The sequence below is a fragment of the Coloeus monedula genome, assembly GCF_965178545.1.
Source record: "Coloeus monedula genome assembly, chromosome: 3".
Taxonomy (NCBI): domain Eukaryota; kingdom Metazoa; phylum Chordata; class Aves; order Passeriformes; family Corvidae; genus Coloeus; species Coloeus monedula.
The window spans coordinates 51114187-51135157 of record NC_138783.1 but is presented as its reverse complement, the minus strand read 5'-3'; the positions used below and the strand labels follow the sequence as shown (position 1 = coordinate 51135157).

The following is a 20971-nucleotide window of genomic DNA, read 5'->3' as shown; positions in this document are numbered from 1 at the left end:
TTTGGGATAGTCTCTGGATTTTAAGGATCCGATATTAAAATGTTTACATAGAACATAATCAAAACAGCGCAGATTTTCCATATGGCACCGAGCTATCGGGAAGCTCTGGGTCTCTTTCCCAGACCCAATTGATAATCTAATGAAACAAAAGCCGAGCACACCTGAGCCAAGAGCCAGCCGCGGGACGGGCTCATTCGCATTCGGGAAGGATAACGAGCTTCGGCTCCAGCCTCCGCCCGGCCCGGCGGTGGCGAGCTGCGCTTTTCCAGGGGATGTAAATATTCATTTCCAGCGCGGCTGCGGCCCCGGAGAAGCACGGGGCCGGGGCTGTGCTGCCCGGGGGAGAGGGACCCGGAGCAGCGGCGCCCGGGGATGCTGCCGGGCGCTCCCTGCGCAGCGCAGCAGCCGCCTGCGGCACCGAGGGCTCTTGCCTTCCCGCTGCGGGGGAAAAGCCAACCTGTGGCTGCCCCGCTTCGCCCAAAAAGCTGGCGTTTGTGGAGGGGACCCGTGTCTAAGGTGCTTGTCAGATGCTGGGATTCTAAGAAAAAGCATCTCTCTTTAAGGATCGTTTCGTTGCCTCTTCCACATCTCTCCGAATCGATCGGGGCACCCGCAAAAGAAAGGAAGCGACCTACCAGAGAAGTTCTGGCCTTAAAACGAGACCAGAAATCACTTCAGACCCACAGGTCTAGCAATCTGTTTAAATGGTGAATTTTCCCCTTTGCCTGATCCCTGTGGTCTGCACATGTGATTTACATTTCTAAAATAAACTCTACCATGCATATACCTTTTAAAATAATATTTTCTTTCCAAAAGTAAATGATTGTGAAATTAGAAGGTCCCAGTGAATAAAAGCAGAATGTAATTTTCCTTCTCCCCTGCGTAATTTTTGCTAAACAGAGACTTCAGTCCCTGTATTTAGTTCTTGTAACTTAGCTCCTGTATTTTTCAAGTTCAAGTAAAGCAAGTCAAGCCAAGTGAAAAGTTCTACTAGGTTTCAAAGTTTTCTATCTGCTAATGAAATATCAGTAAAATTACACCTCTTAAGGAAAGCTGCTAAGGAGTGGTATTTTGAACCAAAAATTTTCATTTCCATAAACTGTCATTTTTAGGTCTAAGAGTAAACATGTATTACATTAATGAGCCTGAAAATTACACTGGAGGTATATCTGCTAAGAAGATTGGCACAATTATTCCTAAGGAGGATAAGGCACATGCTTTTATATACAAAAAAAAAAAAAAAAAAAAGAAAAGAAAAGAAAAGAAATTTACCTGCTGCAGGCCTAGAAGTCTAACTTTTAAAATAAAGTTTTGGTGATTACCCCAGACAAGAAAGTATTAGCTGGGACAAGTACTTTGAAAACATATCCAATCAGCTCAACCAATTTAATTTTACAATCTACTGGTAATTACTCCGAAAAAAAGTGGTGGATGTTGGCATATTTAATTTTTAACTGATGCTGGCTTAAAAGAAAAAACATATCAATCTTTTTTCATAAACATATATTCAACATAGATTAATTGAAACCAATACTTTTACTATGTAAAATAGTTTGCATAAATTACATTTTGTAATTTGATATGATACTTAAACAAGAATTTTAGATAAGAATAATAACTAAAAATCACTCACAAGGCACCTGAAATAAGACAACTGAAATTTCCTCAGCATTTTAACTGTAAAGCCAAATGTATCTGAGTTGTACTTGAAGTGTGTACAAATCCTTACACTTAAAAAAACAACTTAGATGTAACACATGCACAAGCACACAAAAACTTCAGTTTCTTGTAATGTAAGTCACATTGTGTGGAAGCAGAAAGAAGTCTAGGTACCAGAATCCTTTGGGTAAAGCTCTTTAGTCTGAAAAGTATTTCAACCAATTAACATCTAATATAATACATGTAGTGCCAAGTAAATAACAAGTAAACAAGGTAAGATTCCTAAACAATTCACAGAATTTAGTCTATTTTTGTTCCCATTGTCATTCTGAATATGATTCAAACTACCCTTTAAAAGGATTTCTGCAGTAAATATATTGAACTTACATGAAGATGGCTGCCCCAAATTTGTTCTCTGCTATAGCAAATACTTGAAGGCAGTAACTTCACTCAAGCCAAGGCGTTTATAAGAATGTACATATACAGCTCCCTTTACACATCACTTTCAACAGCTTCATTAAAGATAATTTGCACAACTTTTTACATTCAAAAACCAGAATCTAAGTCTGACTATAATCTTGGTTTTCTCTTCCACCACTGAATAATATCCCAAATTCATTTCCCCTGTTTTCAGAGATATCCAAGCTTATTTTGTTGGCTTTTTACTCCTGCACAATCATATGTTTCATATTGTGAGAGAGGGATTGATTTTTTTGTTTGTTTGTTTAAATGTCATAGCCAGTGTGGATAGGCCCTGATATTCAAGATTTTCCCCACTTTCCCCCCCTTTCCTCCATAAAGCATGTAGCACTACTACTGGTAACATCAAAGATTGACTTAAATGGTCTTTTTCAACAGCAATGATTAAACAATTACAGCAACTCAATTCTCTTAAGTGGTTGCCATAACAGCAAGCAAATGTGTTTGATTAAAAAGAAAATGTAAATAAAACCAATCTTGCATATTATAACTGTGAACAAAATAGCAAGAAAGAATTACATAGTTTTGATGAGACTGTGAAAATAGTTAAAGATAGTGTTGCTTAAGAAGAAAAAAAGTAATTTTACCTGAAACATAGACATACTCACCTATATATTTGAATTAAGTGCCCTATGCACTTTCACAGGTAAATTATCATTATTTTAATTCCATACCTTCCTGGTCTTATTAAAAGAAAAATATAAAATAGCACATCTCCCTGAGGGAAAACATACCTCTCAATATTGCTAGGAATAACTATTTCTTTATATTGTTCAAAGAGTGATAGAAAGCAACTACTTAATAAAACAGTTAAAGAATATGCAAGACAAACTCCACATGAAACCAAAGTCAATCTTACTGAACCACTGAAGGTCCCGTGGAACAATTAGCTGTGTGTCTAACAGCCTAAAGTAACTCAGAAAAGCAACGTTTTCCCCCTTTTCCAAGTTCGGTCAGATTTACTCCGTGGCACACATGAGAACTTTTGAACTGTGCTGAAGCTTGGAATGGCTTACATGGCTTCAGCATTTTTCCAGGACGTGTCCAAGCGCCAACGTGCCAGATGATCGGGTATTAATAGTAGTCAAGACTCCCCTTAATGATTTACACCTGGCCAGAAATGTAAATATTTGGGATGGGGACCTCACTACTGCAATGCACACATTTGCCACTTCAAAATTAGATTCATACAGTGTGCTCTGCCTGAAGCTATACCTTGGAAGGACTGAGTAAATTAAGAAGGTTTAGAAACTTAAGAACTTGACTGTTAAGCAGTGCATCCAGATGTGAGTATTCTACACTGATGCAGTAGGACCTGCACTAGCTCCCTCCTCATTCTCAGGTAGAAACTTAAGATACTTTTTCAGCCTAGAAAACATTAAGTGATGCTGAACATGCCCACACAAGTAACATTTTTTCCCTCTGAGAGTCACTATAGCTAACTATTTAATCAAAAAGTATCAGAAAAAAATACACCTTTGAAAAGCATACTTAATGTTTAAAGAAGAAAGGAGAAAGCAGAGAGAGAAGCTTGTGATAATGGTATACCACTGAAACAGGAGCTTGAGCTAATGAGTCAGGAACACAAAAGATCAAGTCCCAGATGCCAGTCTGAGCAAACCAGACTTGACATGTATCATATACAGTCCAGTTTTTGTACCTTGTCATGCACATAGGGCTCAATTGATTAGAAATTTAAGGCAATAAGCCCTTCAGCTTTCATTTTTTCCAGTCTCCATTCTGAAAAAGCTCTTCAGATAAACTGTAAGTCTTGTATTTCTTGAGACCGTAGTGAACAGAAATATTATGTTCAGATAGCTTGTGGTACTTTAAAGTTCACTTATATGGATAGTAACTCCTACATGTGTGTGACAGTAAAGACATACGTTGTTCAGCATATAACTTGACAGGTATGTTTGGAAGCATCACCTGAGATGCAACAGTTGTAACTTCAAAATTTTCTGAAAATATGAGTATCTCTAAACAACACCAGAAACAACACAGAATGTTCTCTAGTGCAACTGTGTCTTCTAGCTGACTGCATGTTTTGCATTCCCACAGTTAGGGTAATTCAGAGGACTCTTCCACAAAGATCCTCTGGTACCTACTGAAAGGAGAAGTGATGTGGAAGGCTCTGTCATACAAGCTTTTTTCTTGAACAACCCGATTCCACTGTTGGAATTTTATTGCTTCTCAACTCTTTTCTCCCATTTAAAAGTTTGCTCAGAATGGCTTCCGGGTTCAGGAGTTACAAAGATGGAGACTGATAAAGGAGGCTTACATAAACCTTGTTTCTTTAGAAAGTCAAGCTAAAAGCATGGGATGAGGCTGCCTCTGGTACAACTTCTGGTTAATTAAGCCAAGACTAACCAAAATGTCTCCTTGATTGATCTTCTAATTTGCTTCTATAACATCAGAGGAAAAAAAGACAAGCAAAAAAAAAGTCCTGTCCAAAAGTCAATGAAAGTGCTTAGTTTAAGCATGGATACTGTCTAGACATTCCTGGATACATTCCTTCAACTAATCTATGGTGGGTCAGTCCCAATATGTTCCTATGAAGAATAAACGGATTTTTGTATGGGAACCACTTGCAGAGTGAAGATGAAATGAGATACAAAATGGTGGAGTTTCCTTATGTCTAGGCCTGTCTTTCTGCAGTCTCCTATATATCAGGTAGCTCATCAGCTTGACCTTTGATGAGTTAACCAGTTCCATCTGGGGTGTGGCACCTCAGGAAAAGGGAGAAGCTGCAGACATGTAAAGTCATAGGCTCCACTGTAGTCTAATTTTGCAGCCTTAGAAATTTCAAATAAAAAGAGTTTTGCAGGTTATGGAAAAAAAATTAAATAGACTGGTATCAGTGGACAGTAACAACACATGAAGCACTCTCAGAGCCACTCATAAATACAAACCAACAGAGTTTGAACTGATTTAATTTTAAAGCGTGGAAAGCAGAAAATCTGGCCGCCATTTTAAAAGCTGAAGATGCTCAGACCTAGAGTGGGTGTACTAAGGTACAAAGAGAAAAGTTCTTCAAAGCTGTGCTTAGCAGCACTATCATATGTGACTGACAACCACCTTATAAAATATTAAGCTATTTTGGATAGTAATATGGAAAAAATTATTAGAATAAACACTGAACTGTCTAAAAATAGTATGTTATAGAAACTGTGGGCCTTTTTCAGCGTGAAAGCCAGCTACATATCAAAATTATAACTGTTTTCAGTTTATGCCTGAATCTATACTCTAAATTAAACTCATACAAATATGTTTTTCTTTTTTATACTTAGACTCGAGGATCAAAATCTGAATACATAAAAAACAGAAACTATGGAAATATGGCTGAATTAAATTTCCATGTTTGGAAGTAAAAGGCTTATGTGGTTACGTATCTATCATAGAATGGGAAATGGAATCACTCTTCTTCCACATTCCTGTCACTTTCCCAGACAAGTAACTGCCCCAATGAAATTCCTATCTTGAATGCTAATTTGCAAGAATAATGAAGTTTGAAAGGAAAAAAAACTACTTAGTAGTTCATGCTGAATTCAGTGAAGAGTTTCCATTGGGAAGCTTGAAAAAGTAGGAGAAATAATAAGACTTCTTTGTATTTTCTATTGAAACTTTGATATTTGTTACTTAACTGACTTGTGTGTGCACATACACATACTTTATTTAAAAAAAACCCCCATAAAGTATGGCAAAACTTTAAGTGCCTTAACCACCTCCAGACAGAGAGAAAAGGAAAGTGAGAGAGAGTGTAAGAGAGAGAAGAGAGAGATGAAACAGGAAGGAAGGAAGCAAGCACACAAGCAAGCAAGCTAATAATGACTACCCCTGGCTCTGGAAGTATCAGAGGTGCAAGCTGTTAGAAGCTGAGAGAGAATTATTAGGAAACATCACTGTGTACTTGCCACAGTCCTTGCTGGGTTTCCCTCATGGTTGCTGCTTTCTGCCCTCTGGGTCACCCCAGACCATCAGAGCCACTGGCGTGTGAATGGCAACTGCTGCAGGAAAGGAGGGGAGGTGGTGGATGACTGGGCTCTCCCGGCCCTGTGGGAGAGGACACACCAGGGCAGCAGGAGAAGGGCTGGAGAGGGAAGATGAGATCACCCTTGGAACCTCTGTAATGCTTTGTTCTCCAGGAGGGAGAAGGATGAAGATGGTTCCTTTCCTCTACTCCTAAACCTCTTGAGTAGGCTGTGGTCACTGCTGGAGACAACAGCAATGCTATTCAGTCCTTTCTTTCAATCTACTACTCTAACAGCAGATAATGTGACAAAAATATCTCTGGCTGGCCTCAAACAAATTATTTTTATATGCCTGAAAAATCTAATAATTTGAAAATCTGCCTTCTCAGTAGAGATTCAAGTTTGTTTTTTTAAATTAAGAAAATCTACTGTTCATTTAACTCTGCTAACAAAAACAATAGAACTAATACTACATATATTATTATCATTTTGAGAATGGCAACAGAAGAAAACTCAAGAAAATGTTCTCCTCCATTACTCCTTAGGGTAAGAAAAAGTTTCAAACAGCTTTGCTTATCAGAGATTGTCTACACTCTTGTAAAGAAAATTCCATGTCAGACTTTGGCCATAAGAAATGTTACCATAACTCAAAATATACGCGTATACATATGAAATGCATATTATACACATAAAGATGAGTCAAAAACATTTAAGTTTTCCGTAAATAATACTTATTTCTCAAGTTTTTTTGTGGCTTTAGATGCAGTTCCTTGGTGTGTTAGTGTTTTTATTGCTGCATCTGGTCTTATGCAAGACTTCAAAACAATTTCAGAAATGTAAACAATGAGCTCTTTGTTAAAACCTGGAATAGAAAATTTCTCTATGGGCTAAATGTTTTATCTTTTTTTTTGTTTGCTTTGTTTGGTTGGTTTGTTTACTGCCATACAGTTTTAACTGTTACTCTATGTAGTAGAACTTATGGCACTATTCCAATTTCCTCTAATGACAGCCTCAAATATTTTTCCATTTGGAAATTGGTCAAAATTATGATGATTTCTGTTAGTTTGTCTGAAATTAGACAAAAGGTTTATATTGCATAGGCCACAAAACAGATGTTGATAATGTTTGGTTATGTCCAGTTTTGTCTGGACTTCAAACAGATGACCTGGAAGTGAAAGGTCTTATATCTCATTAATAATAATACAAACTGTCAAATCCCCATGACCTGGTGTGTTCCTTAGCACAGGGCAGTAAGTCAATACACTCAGCACACTCCCAAGAAGTATGGAGAGAAGGCTTTTCACAATTAGTCCTCCAGCTGGTGTGGACTCGCTACCCGTGCTGGCTCAGATGGAAGATCAGCTCTTGTTTATCAGTAATAGTGCTGCTTTCTAGAAATATTTCTACTCTGAATTTCAAAGTTGCTAAAAGTTATGGCAGTGCTGGGATGCTGCATCTGTCTCAAAATGCTGGCCCCATTTGCACTGGAGGGAGGTTCCTTCCACCTTGAGGCAGATGTCCAAAAAGAAGGAAAGATTCTATAGTGAAGGCTAGGATACAGTAAGACTAAAATGCGTTAAAGGCAATTAGTGGCTTTCCTTGTGTTTATTTGGATGAGTTGCTCAATCTGCTCATATAATGGAATGAATAACATGTATTTACTCTTGCAAGAGCATTGTGAGGCAGTAATTCACCATGGCTGATGAGGAAGTCAGCTTCAGAGTTGATTGAGCCCACGCAAGTAACCAGATGCCTGCCAAAGCCCTTTGTCTTCCTAAAATAACTCAAAGCATCATATCCTCCTATTTTTATTTCCTTTCTTTCTTTCTAGAAAATACTCTTTCAGAGAGTAGCAAAACATTCCGTCAAGGATTCCTTGCTTGGCTGGGGCATATTTGTTGCTGTCACTAGCTGTATGACAAAATTGATGAAATGTGCTCCAGTTAAGAACATGTATCTTTCAAAAATGTCATTAAGGCTAAATTCTGCTCTCAAAGGCACACCGACAAGTCTCAGAAAGTGAAATGCATCTTCACAACAAAGAGAAGAGAACGTCCTCCTAAAATATAAAATTCATAAAACCTGAGTAGATCAACATTCATTTTATTTTTTTAATGACCTATTTTAATGCAAGATCAGTGCTCTAAACAAAACCCCAACTCAAACAACAAACTTCGTTAAAAGAAAACTGCATATCTACTAGAGAGTATTTCCCTGTGACAATGCAAGCTTACAATATTAGAACACAGCCGCATATTTTTTATTTTGAAAAAAATCACCTACTAAGCAGGAGACAAACTGTTAGCAAATTTACATTCTCAGGATCTTAATACAAAGGTAAGTATTTAAGATCCCTACTGCAGCATTAGGAAATATAAATGCAAAAGAAAAGGACAAGAGTTAGTAATATCAAGTCACTACAGTGGATTTGATTGTATTACCCAGAGACTCACAATATATTAGGACACTGTTAAAATTGACTGGGCTATCTCAATCATTAGTTCTAACAGAGATATGACTTGCCTCTTGAAGTGAACAGTCTGGGAAGAAAAGGAGCTAAAACTGAAACAGAAACATGTAAAATATTTTAATACATAAATGCTAAGAAAGAACTTTTGTTAACTCATACTGTAAGACAGTTTCAATACTGCTTTTGTTAAAAATTGTGATACAAACCTAGAAGTCATAATTCTAAGACCATAATAACATGGAATCAGATTTTCATATTTTATTAAAATGTTACTTAATATAATGAAATCTGACCAACTGCAATTGCAACATATGGAATACTAAGATTATATAATAAAAATATTCAGACTATAATTATTTAAAAATTCTCCATCCCATATGCAATTTATCAAAGTGAACTTTACATTGATTTGTGCCACATGGTTGATGAAAAACTATAAAGAGTCTCTGGAACAAAAGGTATGTACAGATAACTTTGTACGAACAATCTCAATCTGTTTCAAACTTTCCTTTTTTTTCAGTTTTAAGTTCACAAATCAAAATATTATATTATTTATATCGCCTTAGTCAAAAAATTTTCTAAAACCCAAGGTCTCCTCTGTTTAAAATGTGCCTTAGATTCATGGAATAAACAATGCTAAATTGTTTTAGTTAAATGTGGACAATCTTAAATCAATTGAAACCTGGTTTACAAAGATTTTGTTTAATTCCTATCTCTTACAGAGACAATCCAAATCGTTGTAAATCATGTTTGAATTGATTTAAGCTTTAAAGTTAAATTGGAGGCATATCTGAATATAGAAATTCCTATGTGTCATTTCACTGTGAGCAGTAACTAGATATAAATGATGCTGTGCTATACCATAACCTGATAGATCTCAAAGATTTCCAGATCATTTATACTGAATCTACATTACTCTTTGGAATTAGACAAGAACAGACAGTGTGGCTTTATTGGGACCTGCTCTTCAGAGCCGTCAGAGATTGTTCAAAGCTTCTTAGGCATAAACCCCACCTTCTCTGCCTATTGCTTTTCTCGATTTCAGTTATTGGACTCAAGTTTCAGAGCCACATTCTATATATTGAAAACTGGGAAAACCCAGTGACATCATTGTATACAAAATCATGCAAAATCAGCAGCTAAAGAGAGGGTATCATGGGATTCAGGGGATTCTTTACCAATGCAAAATTTACAGAAGACAGGTATGATACTGTGTGTGACCATTAACTCTCAACATCATTTCAGCTCCATAGACGAGCGAGAGTTGAGTAGCAAAGGCTGCAGTTAATCTAATAGTAAAACTGAGATAGTGGAATGTGGGTTCTTTTTGAGAAGCTCACAGGTTTTGGTACCATATGGCACCATTATCACATCACCTCACCACACTTGGAAGCAGTTTGCTTGCTCTGTTAGCACTGATAGGGAACACAAGGGCATCCTGTCAATATTTCAAAAGTTAATTTTTTTCACTTTCTATTATTTCTGCTTCTGCAGTACTGACAATATCTCCCACTTTTATGAATAATAAAAGCAAAGGACTAGAATGACTGTGCCATGTCCTGAAGGAGCAGGGGATGTCATCCAGCAGTGATCTTGAGTAAAAGGATAAATTGCACATTAATTCTTAAGGACACATTGAAATACTAGGTTTTTGCAGAGGGATGTAGCTACAGGAATTGTATTGCATCAGTGATTTTTCATGTCCACTCTGCAGTTTTAATCAGTATTTCAATGCAAATGCATATTTCAGCCTCTAAACAGCCTTTTAAACTACTGCATGCAGTTGGAAGCATTGTTCTTAGATATAAGAACTTAGCCAAAGCAGTACTGAGTTTTCCTTCTAAAACAAAAAGGGACATTGATCAAATTATCCTACTTTTGGTCCTGCTTGATGCACTACTTTATTGACTTTAGACAACAGTGTCTCAGCAGCAGTTAGCTGCAGATTGAGAAAGCAAGCAGAGTGATATATTAACTGTGATAATCATATACTGCTGCTTGCTCCAAAATAAAAGCATCTATTTCCCCCTCTCTGCTCTGCTCTAATACTAAAGTATGAGACTAACTTCCATGTAGGCGGTTGTTGGGGGTTTTTTGCCTTTTCTTTTTTTTTTTTTTTGCTTGTTTTGCTTTCATTTTATTTTTATTCTTTTAATCATCTATTTATGATCTTATCTTTGCTACAGATTCTCACTATGGTATCAGAAGAAAGTGCAGGAGCAAAGATAGCTATTTTAGAAACTCAGTTATGCAGAAAACATCATGACATCACAAAACTTTCCCTTAGTGGAGTAGTTTAATAAAGATGCTCCCAAGTAAATTAATCTAAAAAAATTCATACTGCATTTCATAATTCTCAGTTTTATCCGGTCTGAGAGGAGAGTGCATTTTCAACTTGCAACATGCCCTTTTTTCCAGACTACTTCCCAGGAAAGGTAGTATCACCTCTAAGACAGAGTTGTAACAGAACCTGCTAGAAGACAGATGAAACTGAGATCTCACTGCATTCCTTCACCCAGGAAAGGACCAGAAGGGTTTTCTCATGCATATTTACAGAGGGTTCATTCCCAGCTCATATGCTAACTACCAAAGTTCATAGCTTGGTTACAGCTTCATTCTCTCTTAGTCCTTGCTTCAAACAGGCAACTTTTTCTCTCGCTGTGACAGATGGGTTGAGATACTGCAGATCCCCCTTAACTCCATCATCACTGAGAGAACTGGGTGCCAGCAGGAGGGCAGGTGTCTTTGCACGAGCTGCGTGGCACATGGGATCAGGCACAAGCACACTCTGACTCACAAAATCCTGACTTGTGGAATTAGTCCACATTTACATTTTAACACAAAAAAACCCAAAAAACCCCTGAAAACAAACAAAAAAAAGAGGTTTCAGATTGGTATTTACAGACTTTTCAACAAGTCACCTGCACTAATTGAAGCCCTTGAGGTATTGCTATTTCTCACACCTCTGCTCAAAGACTGTACAATGGGCAAATGCTTTGTAATCAGTGCCCATACTTCAAGGAAGTAGAGAGGAAGTAATAAAATCTGGAATAAAAATAATCTGTTCATACTGCAATTGTATGCTTAGCTGACAATATTAAGACACTAACCACAAGGGTTAAGAACTAACAAGTTTAAAAGAGCCTTTTGACTCATATCTTAGTTATAATGAAAAGTATGATTACCTGCAAGGTTATCAATCTCTTTCTCTTGGAGCAGGCTAACAGCATCATCATCTCCTTCCAGCATAAGCTCTGTTTCTGCATTCTGATTTACCACAGCTTGACTTCGGAAAGTTTTCTTTGACTTCACTACATCCTCTTCAGTGCCTAAAAAAAATTACAAACGTTGTGAATTTACCTGAACAATATTTTAAATATAAAACAATGACAATCAAGTAGTAAAAAAATTACAGTATAAATCATCTTTATCAAAAAAAAGAAAGGACATTTTCTAAAACTCTACCAAGGTTTACAAAATATGCAGTCCTGTTCTGTTTTCTGTCCTGTCCTGAATAAAATACAAACTTTTCCACAAAGAATCTCCTGTTTCTAATAATTGCTATTTACCTTGTGTTCAATGTTGTTCCATTAGTTTTCCACCTGCAACAAATTCATCTGGAGTTTCTTTTGAGTTCCTGGTGCCCTGACTCTGACCGACCTGAGAGTGCAAGCCACCTACTCTAAATAAAGAAGCTGCTTTCAGGAATCCAAAATCTCTCAGGATTTTTGTCTTTTGAGATAGGAGGGATAGGATGGTGAAGTAGGAGTTGGTTTATCTCGATACACAGATGCACAGTAGGCTATGCAGAGATTCAGAAAAGACTGAAAACAAGACAAAAGCCATAAGGGAATGCATCTGTGTGTGTGTTTTTAAGCAACACAATAAAAATGGTGGTATATGGATATGTGCCAATTTCCCAAAGGTTTTCATGGATAATACTCATTCTTCTCGACTACGGTTGGCTTTTTCTATTCAGCCTGATGGTTCCCTGTGGCAGGAGATGTAACTTACTGCATTTTGGGAATATCTTACTGGAACTTGCCAGATTTTATTCTTATGATGTAAAAAATAAGTCCCAGTGTGGACAAATGGCAGAATCATAATTAGGTTTTATATCATAAATACCTTTCATGTTACTGTTGTGATCTCCTCATAGTATTTCTTTCTTAGCTGGGAAGAGGTAGTAAGTTTTATTTTCAGTACTGTGGTCTCACAGTAGCCTCAGGAAAGAAAGATTTCTATTTTTTTTTCTTAAACAGAAAACCCTGCATCTTCACCTAGGACCATACAAGATCTGGGCATCTCCACTTCTGCCAATCAAGAAATAAACCCTGTAAACTACCTCTCTTTTTTCGTAGGATAATTTGGAAATTTGCTTCCTACTAAGCTACAGAATGAGTGTGAAAATAGGCAAAACCACGCACATGTGGATTTTGTTTGTCTTCCACAATGCCTGAACTTAAACAGGATGAAAACTATTATGGCAGATGCAAAATGTTGAGGTAAAGTCCAGTAAGATTCATGGCCTCCTACTAAAACAGGACAACTAAAAGGAATATAGTAAGCAGATGGGTTAGGGCAGATAGACACATGGAATGGAACTGATGTGTCAGGCTGTTTTTTTATTACAAGCAGTTGGGAATAAGTTATGATTTTACCACCTACTCTTATAATTAGAGTCTTTTAATTAGTTTGTGCACAGGAGAGTCACACCATATAAATAAAAATGCTGGAGGCGTATCTTTCTGTGGGTATGTTTACTCTGTTTGAAGATCACTGTTAACATGCCACTTCATCACAGCCTGAGATAATTCATGTTTTACATGGCCTAACATTAACCTTTTGTATACTATTGCTATTATCTCAATTGCTATTTCTGAAACTCCATTTTGAAACCCTGAAAAGGTAAAGAGAAACAAGTAAGCGAACCCCCATTTTTTTACCAAGCTCAAAATTAGGGACAGCATATTTAGTCTTCTTGTTTGTTGTTGTCTCCATTAGGACCATACAGATAGTGATTAAGACAATGTGGCTGTATTTTAATACGCTGTGTCTTGCTTGTTCAGTTATTAGGCTGTGATATCACTTGCACAGGTTGTTACTTAATTCAACTAACTGTAATTATTTACCCAATTTAAAACCAGATCAACTAACTAATGGTTGGAAAAGTTTTCACTATTAGTACAAGCTTTGGGACTTCTTTTCTTTTGTTTGTTTGGCTTGTATTTTTTTTTCTTCCTTATTTATAAAAAGAAGCAAGAATGGTAGGACTTATGGAAAACCCACAAAAAAGTAATGCGCTGCAGCCGAGTTTCAGTTTCATTGTATCAGAATTGTTCTGTGTATTACATCAGTAGGTCAGGATCTTGAAACACTTGTGTTTACAGCAAGGGAGTTTAGCATCATTTGACAAAAGTAATAACTCCTCTTGTGAAGCATGTGACACTAGAGGAGACCAGGCCTGAAATGAATTAGCATGTGGAGGAAGAAAGCATCAAAACACTGTTCTCTTCCTTTTTGGTAGCTTTAATGAGTTTTGTGTAAATTTCTGAGCTTCATAAAATGTGATAATCTTCAAATTAACTAATTGAAAAGTACTAATCTGAAGAGTCAATCATTTCTGTAGTTACTGATTAATGACAATTCTGTAAAATTATTTATGCATGAAAGTATATTTTTAAAATTACCAGGAAGAAAGTCCCAAGCTCCAAATTATTACTAACATTTAAAGTACATCCAAAGAACATGAAATTTAGGGTATTTTAAATCCCTTGTGATGAGTATACCAGGTTACAGAAATATTGCCAGACACAGGTGTAAGAAACATGGTAGAGTAGAAGGCAGTAAATTAGTTTGGCAAATTTGGAGCTTAGCAACAAGACAAATATATATAAAATCCATTCTGGTCTATAATATTAAAAATACATTTATTTATATGAAATATAATAAATAGTCCTTCTTTCTCTTGATGAAAAAAACCCTCTGGTTTGGCTGTTGTTAAAATTTATCACTCTGTTGAGTGCACCTTAGTTTTGCTGTACTGTACCAAACATTTATCTAAATGAATGTGTATGGGACCTGGAGTTGCCCTTCAATCACTATATCCTTTATGAATTAGAGTTCCATTTATCAAAATTACGGCAAGAAGAGTAAGGTCTCACAGGGCTGTCTCATTACAAGGCTTGTAAACACTGTCCTTACAAAGAAATGGTTTAACACCTAACAAATCAAAAACTGATTGGGAATAGAATTTATTTGAGATCATCTATCTTCGGAAGACGTGCTGTACTGAGTGCACTTCGTGGCCTTTCTACCCATTCATCAAGAAATTAACAAGCTAATACCACAGACCACCAGATCTCCTTGGATCCTGAAATGTGAAATATGTTCAAAACAGATCTGTCACAGATGTTCTATTTTTATATTTCAAGACGACTTCAAAAAGGTTCTAAAACAAGAGAAACTCTCCAAATAAGAGTAAGAAGAAAAAAAACTTCTCTCTTTAAAACCAGACAACAAACTGAATAAAAAATTATATGACATAAAACTATGTCTATTATTGTTAACAGTGATATAAAAAGGAGAAAGGAATAAATGAATATTTGATATTTTAGTGTGTTGGAAAAAAATCAAAACTTGGGTTTTTTTTCAAAGCTTCAGCAAAATTACTGTGAAATTAAATCTATGACCAGACATTTCATTTCCAAAATTTTAGCACACAGAGAGCCTGCATTTTAAAGACACAAAATGAAATTGTATTAAGTCTAATTAGAATATATTTCAAAGCCATTAAAACAAGAAAAAAAACCAAAACTAGACGTCATTTCAAGAAAGCAATGTTGTGACACTGGAGGGTACAGAACTAGAATTGGCAGATGCTATCAGTTCTTGTCCTTATCAAGTTCCTTCTTAAGGGATATTTTAAGGGATAGACTTAAGAGATATACTGGGATTTGGAAAGGAGACTTGAAGTAAGCAGCTAAGTGTTTCTTAAAACTACATTTTGCAAATATTTTGAAGGAAATAAGTCGCTCAGATTGCACTGAAGGCCAGCTGAAGTTGGTGACTTGCTTTCTTGAATCTTAAAGGCTCTGTCTTAAACATATTTCAAGAGAATGTATGTACAGGACTAGATAAGCTGTTAAAATATCCCTCTTTCATTACACCTGTTTTAATCTTGATTATTTTTGTAAATGTGCATGTTACAAACTGTCTTTCTACAGTAACTTCAGGATAACTGAAAACAGCTCACCTTTAAAAGAAATCAAAGAAACCAACCACCACTCCTGTACAAAACCTCAGTATCTATGGGTGCATATTTTTTATGTCTGAAAGATTGTATGAGCTGCCCAGTAAACTTGTTCAGTATTGCCAAGAATGTACTAATCTCTCTTCTAGTAGCATTACTTTTCTTTAAACAGAAACTATAAAGCAGTCAAAAAAAACCCTCTAAAAGAACCACAAAAACCATTACCAGAACCCCTCAAAACCTAATAATTTCCCTAATAAGAACAGGAGAATCTCATGTTAATTTTCAGCTACAGCCTCTAGAAGTATTTAATATAGGCAATACTTCATGAAACAGGGGCAGGTGGGGTTGGTTTTTTTATTATGTTATCTGAATTTTTGAGTCTCTATTTTCAACTAAATCAATGAATTCCCTATTGGGTTCTGTAGGTCACAACAGGTTCTAGGGATTCGATCTACATTTCAAAGACTCTGTAAGGGTCAAGATCCACAAAAACTGTCCCTAAATAAAATTTTAAAATTAGCAGTACAAACACACTGTATTATTGATTAAATTTATATTTATGTACATATTTCATTAGACATTAAAGTAATTATTATGATTCAGTTAAACACAGCAAGGGAGTTTCCAGTTCTCTCTTCTATCCATTTACTATATATCCAAATATAGTGCTTTATATTTTCCTTCTTTCTGCATTTAGTAAAAAATGAGGTTAAAAATATGGTTATTTTTAAGAAAAGTTTGCTTGGTAATACCGTAGCCAACAAAAGGAAACTACTGCTTCTTATAAAGTTGTTTCCATAGTTTACTTCAACGAATTACCGATAAGGCAATTTATGTAGTGAGTGCTCTTTGATCTTTGAAGAGAGATGGCAGAATGGAAAGTTAACCTCATTTTAATGTTACCTAAATATACTGACAGGAAATTCTAATGTTTCCAAACATCTGGAAATCTGCTTCATGGGATGGTGTTCTTCTTTTCTATAAGAAACCTTTTTCATATACTGTCTTCTACAGTTTTATGTGGCTTCTAAAGGAGCATTTGACAAAAGTGAAGTCTGTTCTCTTTACAGTAAAATGCTGCATTTAATTAAAAACTCTCTTTTATAGTGGCTAAAGTAGAGTTTTTGTGAAACTTAGCTCTCCTCAGAAAGTTTTAAAGGTAAACTTGCTTTTTACCCCTTACAGATCTAACTGTATGTTTTGCTCTCTAGAACACTGATTTTCTTGCTGAATTTTCATCACATGAGGTGGTTTCCACTACTTTACTAAATAAAGGAATTCAGAATCAGTTCCTCACAGGAGGCTACCTGACAGTTCATGATGTGAACCATGAAATTGTATCACAGGTGAAATATAATTTATCAACCGAGTTTGAAAGAACAAAGCTTTTTCTTGAGAGAGAGTCTTTTCTTGCACAAACCGACTTTTACAGGAAGAACCAAGCTTGTCTATGGACAAAATTAAAATATACCACTATTTTCTACATTTTTTGTTCCTTCAATATTAATAATAGTTGAAAATACTTAGAAAAAAAAGATTTGCTTGATAATCTTCCTGCTTTATATATTCCAACAGTTGAAACCCCTGCTTTCATTGCTAATCTTCAGTAACTCGATTAGGCACCGGTACCCTCACAGCAGTCACAGTTATGGAGAGCAGCTGCCTGCTGTAAACTGACCTCTACAAAACCCAGTAAGATTAAATCAACGACATGGTGACCACTCTATCTCAGCCTTGTATCTTTCCACAGGACTTCCACAGCCAGCCTTCCTTGGGCTGCACTCCTTCCACGGGAAACGTGCAGCGGCTATCCCTGGGCCTGCTCTAGAGACCGAATTTTTGGCTTTGCATAGCAGCCCAGTGCTGGCACATCACAGCCAACTCCAATAAGCTGTCCCCACCTGTGTCTGTTGGGGTTGCTATTTAAATTGCAATGTGTTTCTGGAACTGGCAGCTTTGACTGGCATATAATTTAGTTTCCCCAGAGAATCAGAGAAGTGACTGTTGATAAAGGAAGGCTGGTTTTCATAGATTTAATAAAAACCAGAGAAATCTAAATCACATTTTCATTATTAAGGATCTTTGAAGAAATGAGGAAGAAAAACTATGAAAATTGCGTAGAAATTATAAATTGCATATATTTGTATTGGAAATTACTTCCACCAAAAGTAAAACCAAATCACATTTTTGTTTTCTATAACTGATAAATACCTGAAAATTTAATCATAGACATTCCATGCATTTTTCTCCAATTTTTACACCTAATATCTGACCAAATGATCTTGTTCATATAAGTAATTTGTAAATAAATGCTTAACTGCTTTATATGTTTTCCTTTATCATATTCTCAGATCTTTTACATTGCAAAACAAGACTGGCACAGACTATGCCAATGAGGAGACTGAGAATACAGGCAAGGCCAAAATAAACATGTTTCTCAGATGAGGCTGAGGGCTTTTTAAACAATAAATACTTGTAGTCAAAGTGTTGTATATTAATAAAAAGGGTCCCACATAAAAATAAAGATGAAAGTACCATGTTGGGCACTCATTATTTTTTGGTTCACAGATAGGAAAACTGAGATTCAGAATGGTCATGAAATTAATTTTCAGAAGTTGTCAAGATTGTCCTTATATGTATTTGAGATTTCAGGATTTCTGAGCATATGAGAAGGGATCCTGCACTGATTCAGCACTGACCATGAGCAGCCAGCAGGACACAGAGTCAGATATTCCCAGACCAGCAAACGTTCCAATGAATTTCAGGCTCCTGAAAGGCAGTCCCCATTCTGACTGGAACCAGAGGAAGTCCCTCTAATGGGAACTAACAACAGTCAAATGTTTATATTTGGATTAAGATGTAGTTTGCCACTGTAACTTGTACACAGAGAAATGGATTCATATTTCATGACTGACAACCTTTACAAATCCCTGATAGGTTGAAGGGCAGCATTTTGGCATATACTGTAGTTTGATAAATTGCAGAAAGAAACCAAATTCTGCTGTGGATAATTTCAACAGGCAAAGATGACACACAAGAAGAATAATTAAGAGCAATAAAATTTTCCTAGGTGTGTTTTTAGCCATTTTAAAAAAATTACAGTAATAGCTGAGAGGAAAATATCTACATCACACCAACAGTTATTGCTCAGTGGAAAGGACATCAAGGACACTTGCAAGTAAGAGAATTGGATCAATATTAACGCGATTTTCATTTCATGCTTCCCCAACTCCAGTAAGCTGACAATATACTCTGATTATGTGAGCTGCCTCTGAGTAACACAGAAAAGGTTATTAGAGCAAGAGGTGGAAATGGAATGCACTTTTTATATTGACAGGTCTGCTAATAGAGTGTACTGATTTTCAAAGCCATGCAATGTGTTTTCACAATTTGGTTTTGACAGCAAAAAGGAATTTCACTTATCCTTAATTCAAAATATTCACATGTAAGCAAAGGTTCCTTAAGACAGGCCACTGAAAAGGGTACCCAAACTATTCCAATAGAAAAATTTAATTAATAAGGCAAGCAACAAAAGGTGATTGAATTTCAATATGTATGATATGATAATGAAATAAATTTCCAAAGAAGGCACTCTATGCTTTTGACATAGCATCTGATAAAACCTTTTTAAGATGACATAAAAGTGAAAAATATGTCTACGTCACGTCTTAACATTCTGGCCTGGATTATGTCTGGAAAGTTTTAGAGTAGTTCCTAAGCACACATGCTCCAGGAAAAAACATATTCTGACTATCTGCTTGCAGACCCTAAAGCCAGGATCAGTGTTGTCAGACTTCTAAACTGGCACACTCCATACTGAGGAATTGCATCAGACATAAGCTGGCCTTCATTTTGCTTCCTGTTCACAAAAAAAATTTCTAATTGAAAAGGCTAGCAATGATAAAGCCCTGGAAAGAAATGAAATGCTCTTTGGAAATACAAACACTTGATAATGTAGTGACATGTAAGAAATGGCATGACATTTCATGAAATTCCATGAAAAAAAAGCAGCAACCCTCTCTATGATGGGGGTTTGGAACAACGTTATCTTTAAGATCCCTTTCTACTCAAGCCATTCTATGATTCTATGAAATGTGATCTTACCTCCCAAACTGTTAATTTCCACCAAACATAATAATAAAAAATAAAAATAAAAATAGAAATAATGATAATAAAATTAATAATAATAAACACCAAACCAGGGTATTCTACCCCAGCATTTCTAACCCTTACCTAACATTTAAGAATTAGAGTCTCCGAACCATGGGACTGGTCCAAACCTAAATAGTTTTAAAAAGAAATGCATACTACACATCTGCAATTTTTAAAATTCTCCCTTTCTGTGACCATGAGTGATGATGTCTTTACTAGAAGGCAATTTTGCCCCTCATCACTTAAATTTTGGTCTCAGATCCAAAAGCATTGGCTCTTTGGAAACAGCCATTGTACACAGACATAATAGGACAGCTAAAAAGTTCATTTTCTAGTGCAGGTAATGAAGGTGTAGGAAGTAAGTTTAAAGGTTTTTTTTATAGTAGCTATTGTAATTCCAGTAGTTATGTAACCATTTTAATTTCTATCAAGACTACTTATTTACAGAAGACAGCCTCAACAGCTCATGATCAGTGCTTTGAGAGACCCATTTGCCAACATATCTGAAATTACTTCATCTTTCTGGACTGGCAATCTTTTCAAGTGAAACTCTTCTCTTCTGAGACACACAGAAGAACCATCTTAGGCAGTCTTTACACAGACAAAATCTCCTAAACGTGACATAATGTCACCTAACATAAAGTTTCTTAAAAGGACTGTCAATGTTATATATAAATAATAAATTTGTCAATATAAAAATGTCAGTAGAACATCTAGATTTACTTTCTAGATTTACTTTGTGCAGCCTTTTGCTGTACAGTTCCTACTGGTTCAGTGTGCTGCACTGTGGTTTTTATCTGTACAAATTCAATTTTATCCTCACGTAGATCACCACGTCTTCAGAACTGGTTTACATATTTTCATGTCAGCAGCTAAAGTAACTGGTGGGAAGAATTGCTTCTATTTCAGCATAGATCAATGCCTATAGGAACACCAGACAAAGGGCAGGACCCACAGGATATGCTTCATCATGGCTCTAACACT

The 20971-nt window shown here is 36.1% G+C and overlaps 1 protein-coding gene across 4 annotated transcripts in view; it reads right to left on the bottom strand.

Moving 5' to 3' along the window:
- NBEA (neurobeachin) overlaps window positions 1-20971 on the bottom strand; it is a gene marked incomplete at its 5' end in the record, with an annotated part of 466147 nt that overhangs the window by 151376 nt on the left and 293800 nt on the right. For 3 of the 4 annotated variants that reach the window (XM_082279411.1, XM_082279414.1, XM_082279413.1), the window contains one exon: window positions 11766-11909. In XM_082279411.1, the coding sequence (XP_082135537.1) occupies window positions 11766-11909 (144 nt within the window). Of the gene's footprint in view, window positions 1-8633; window positions 8673-11765; window positions 11910-20971 lie in introns of all 4 variants that reach the window. The other variant, XM_082279412.1, reaches the window with a different exon arrangement.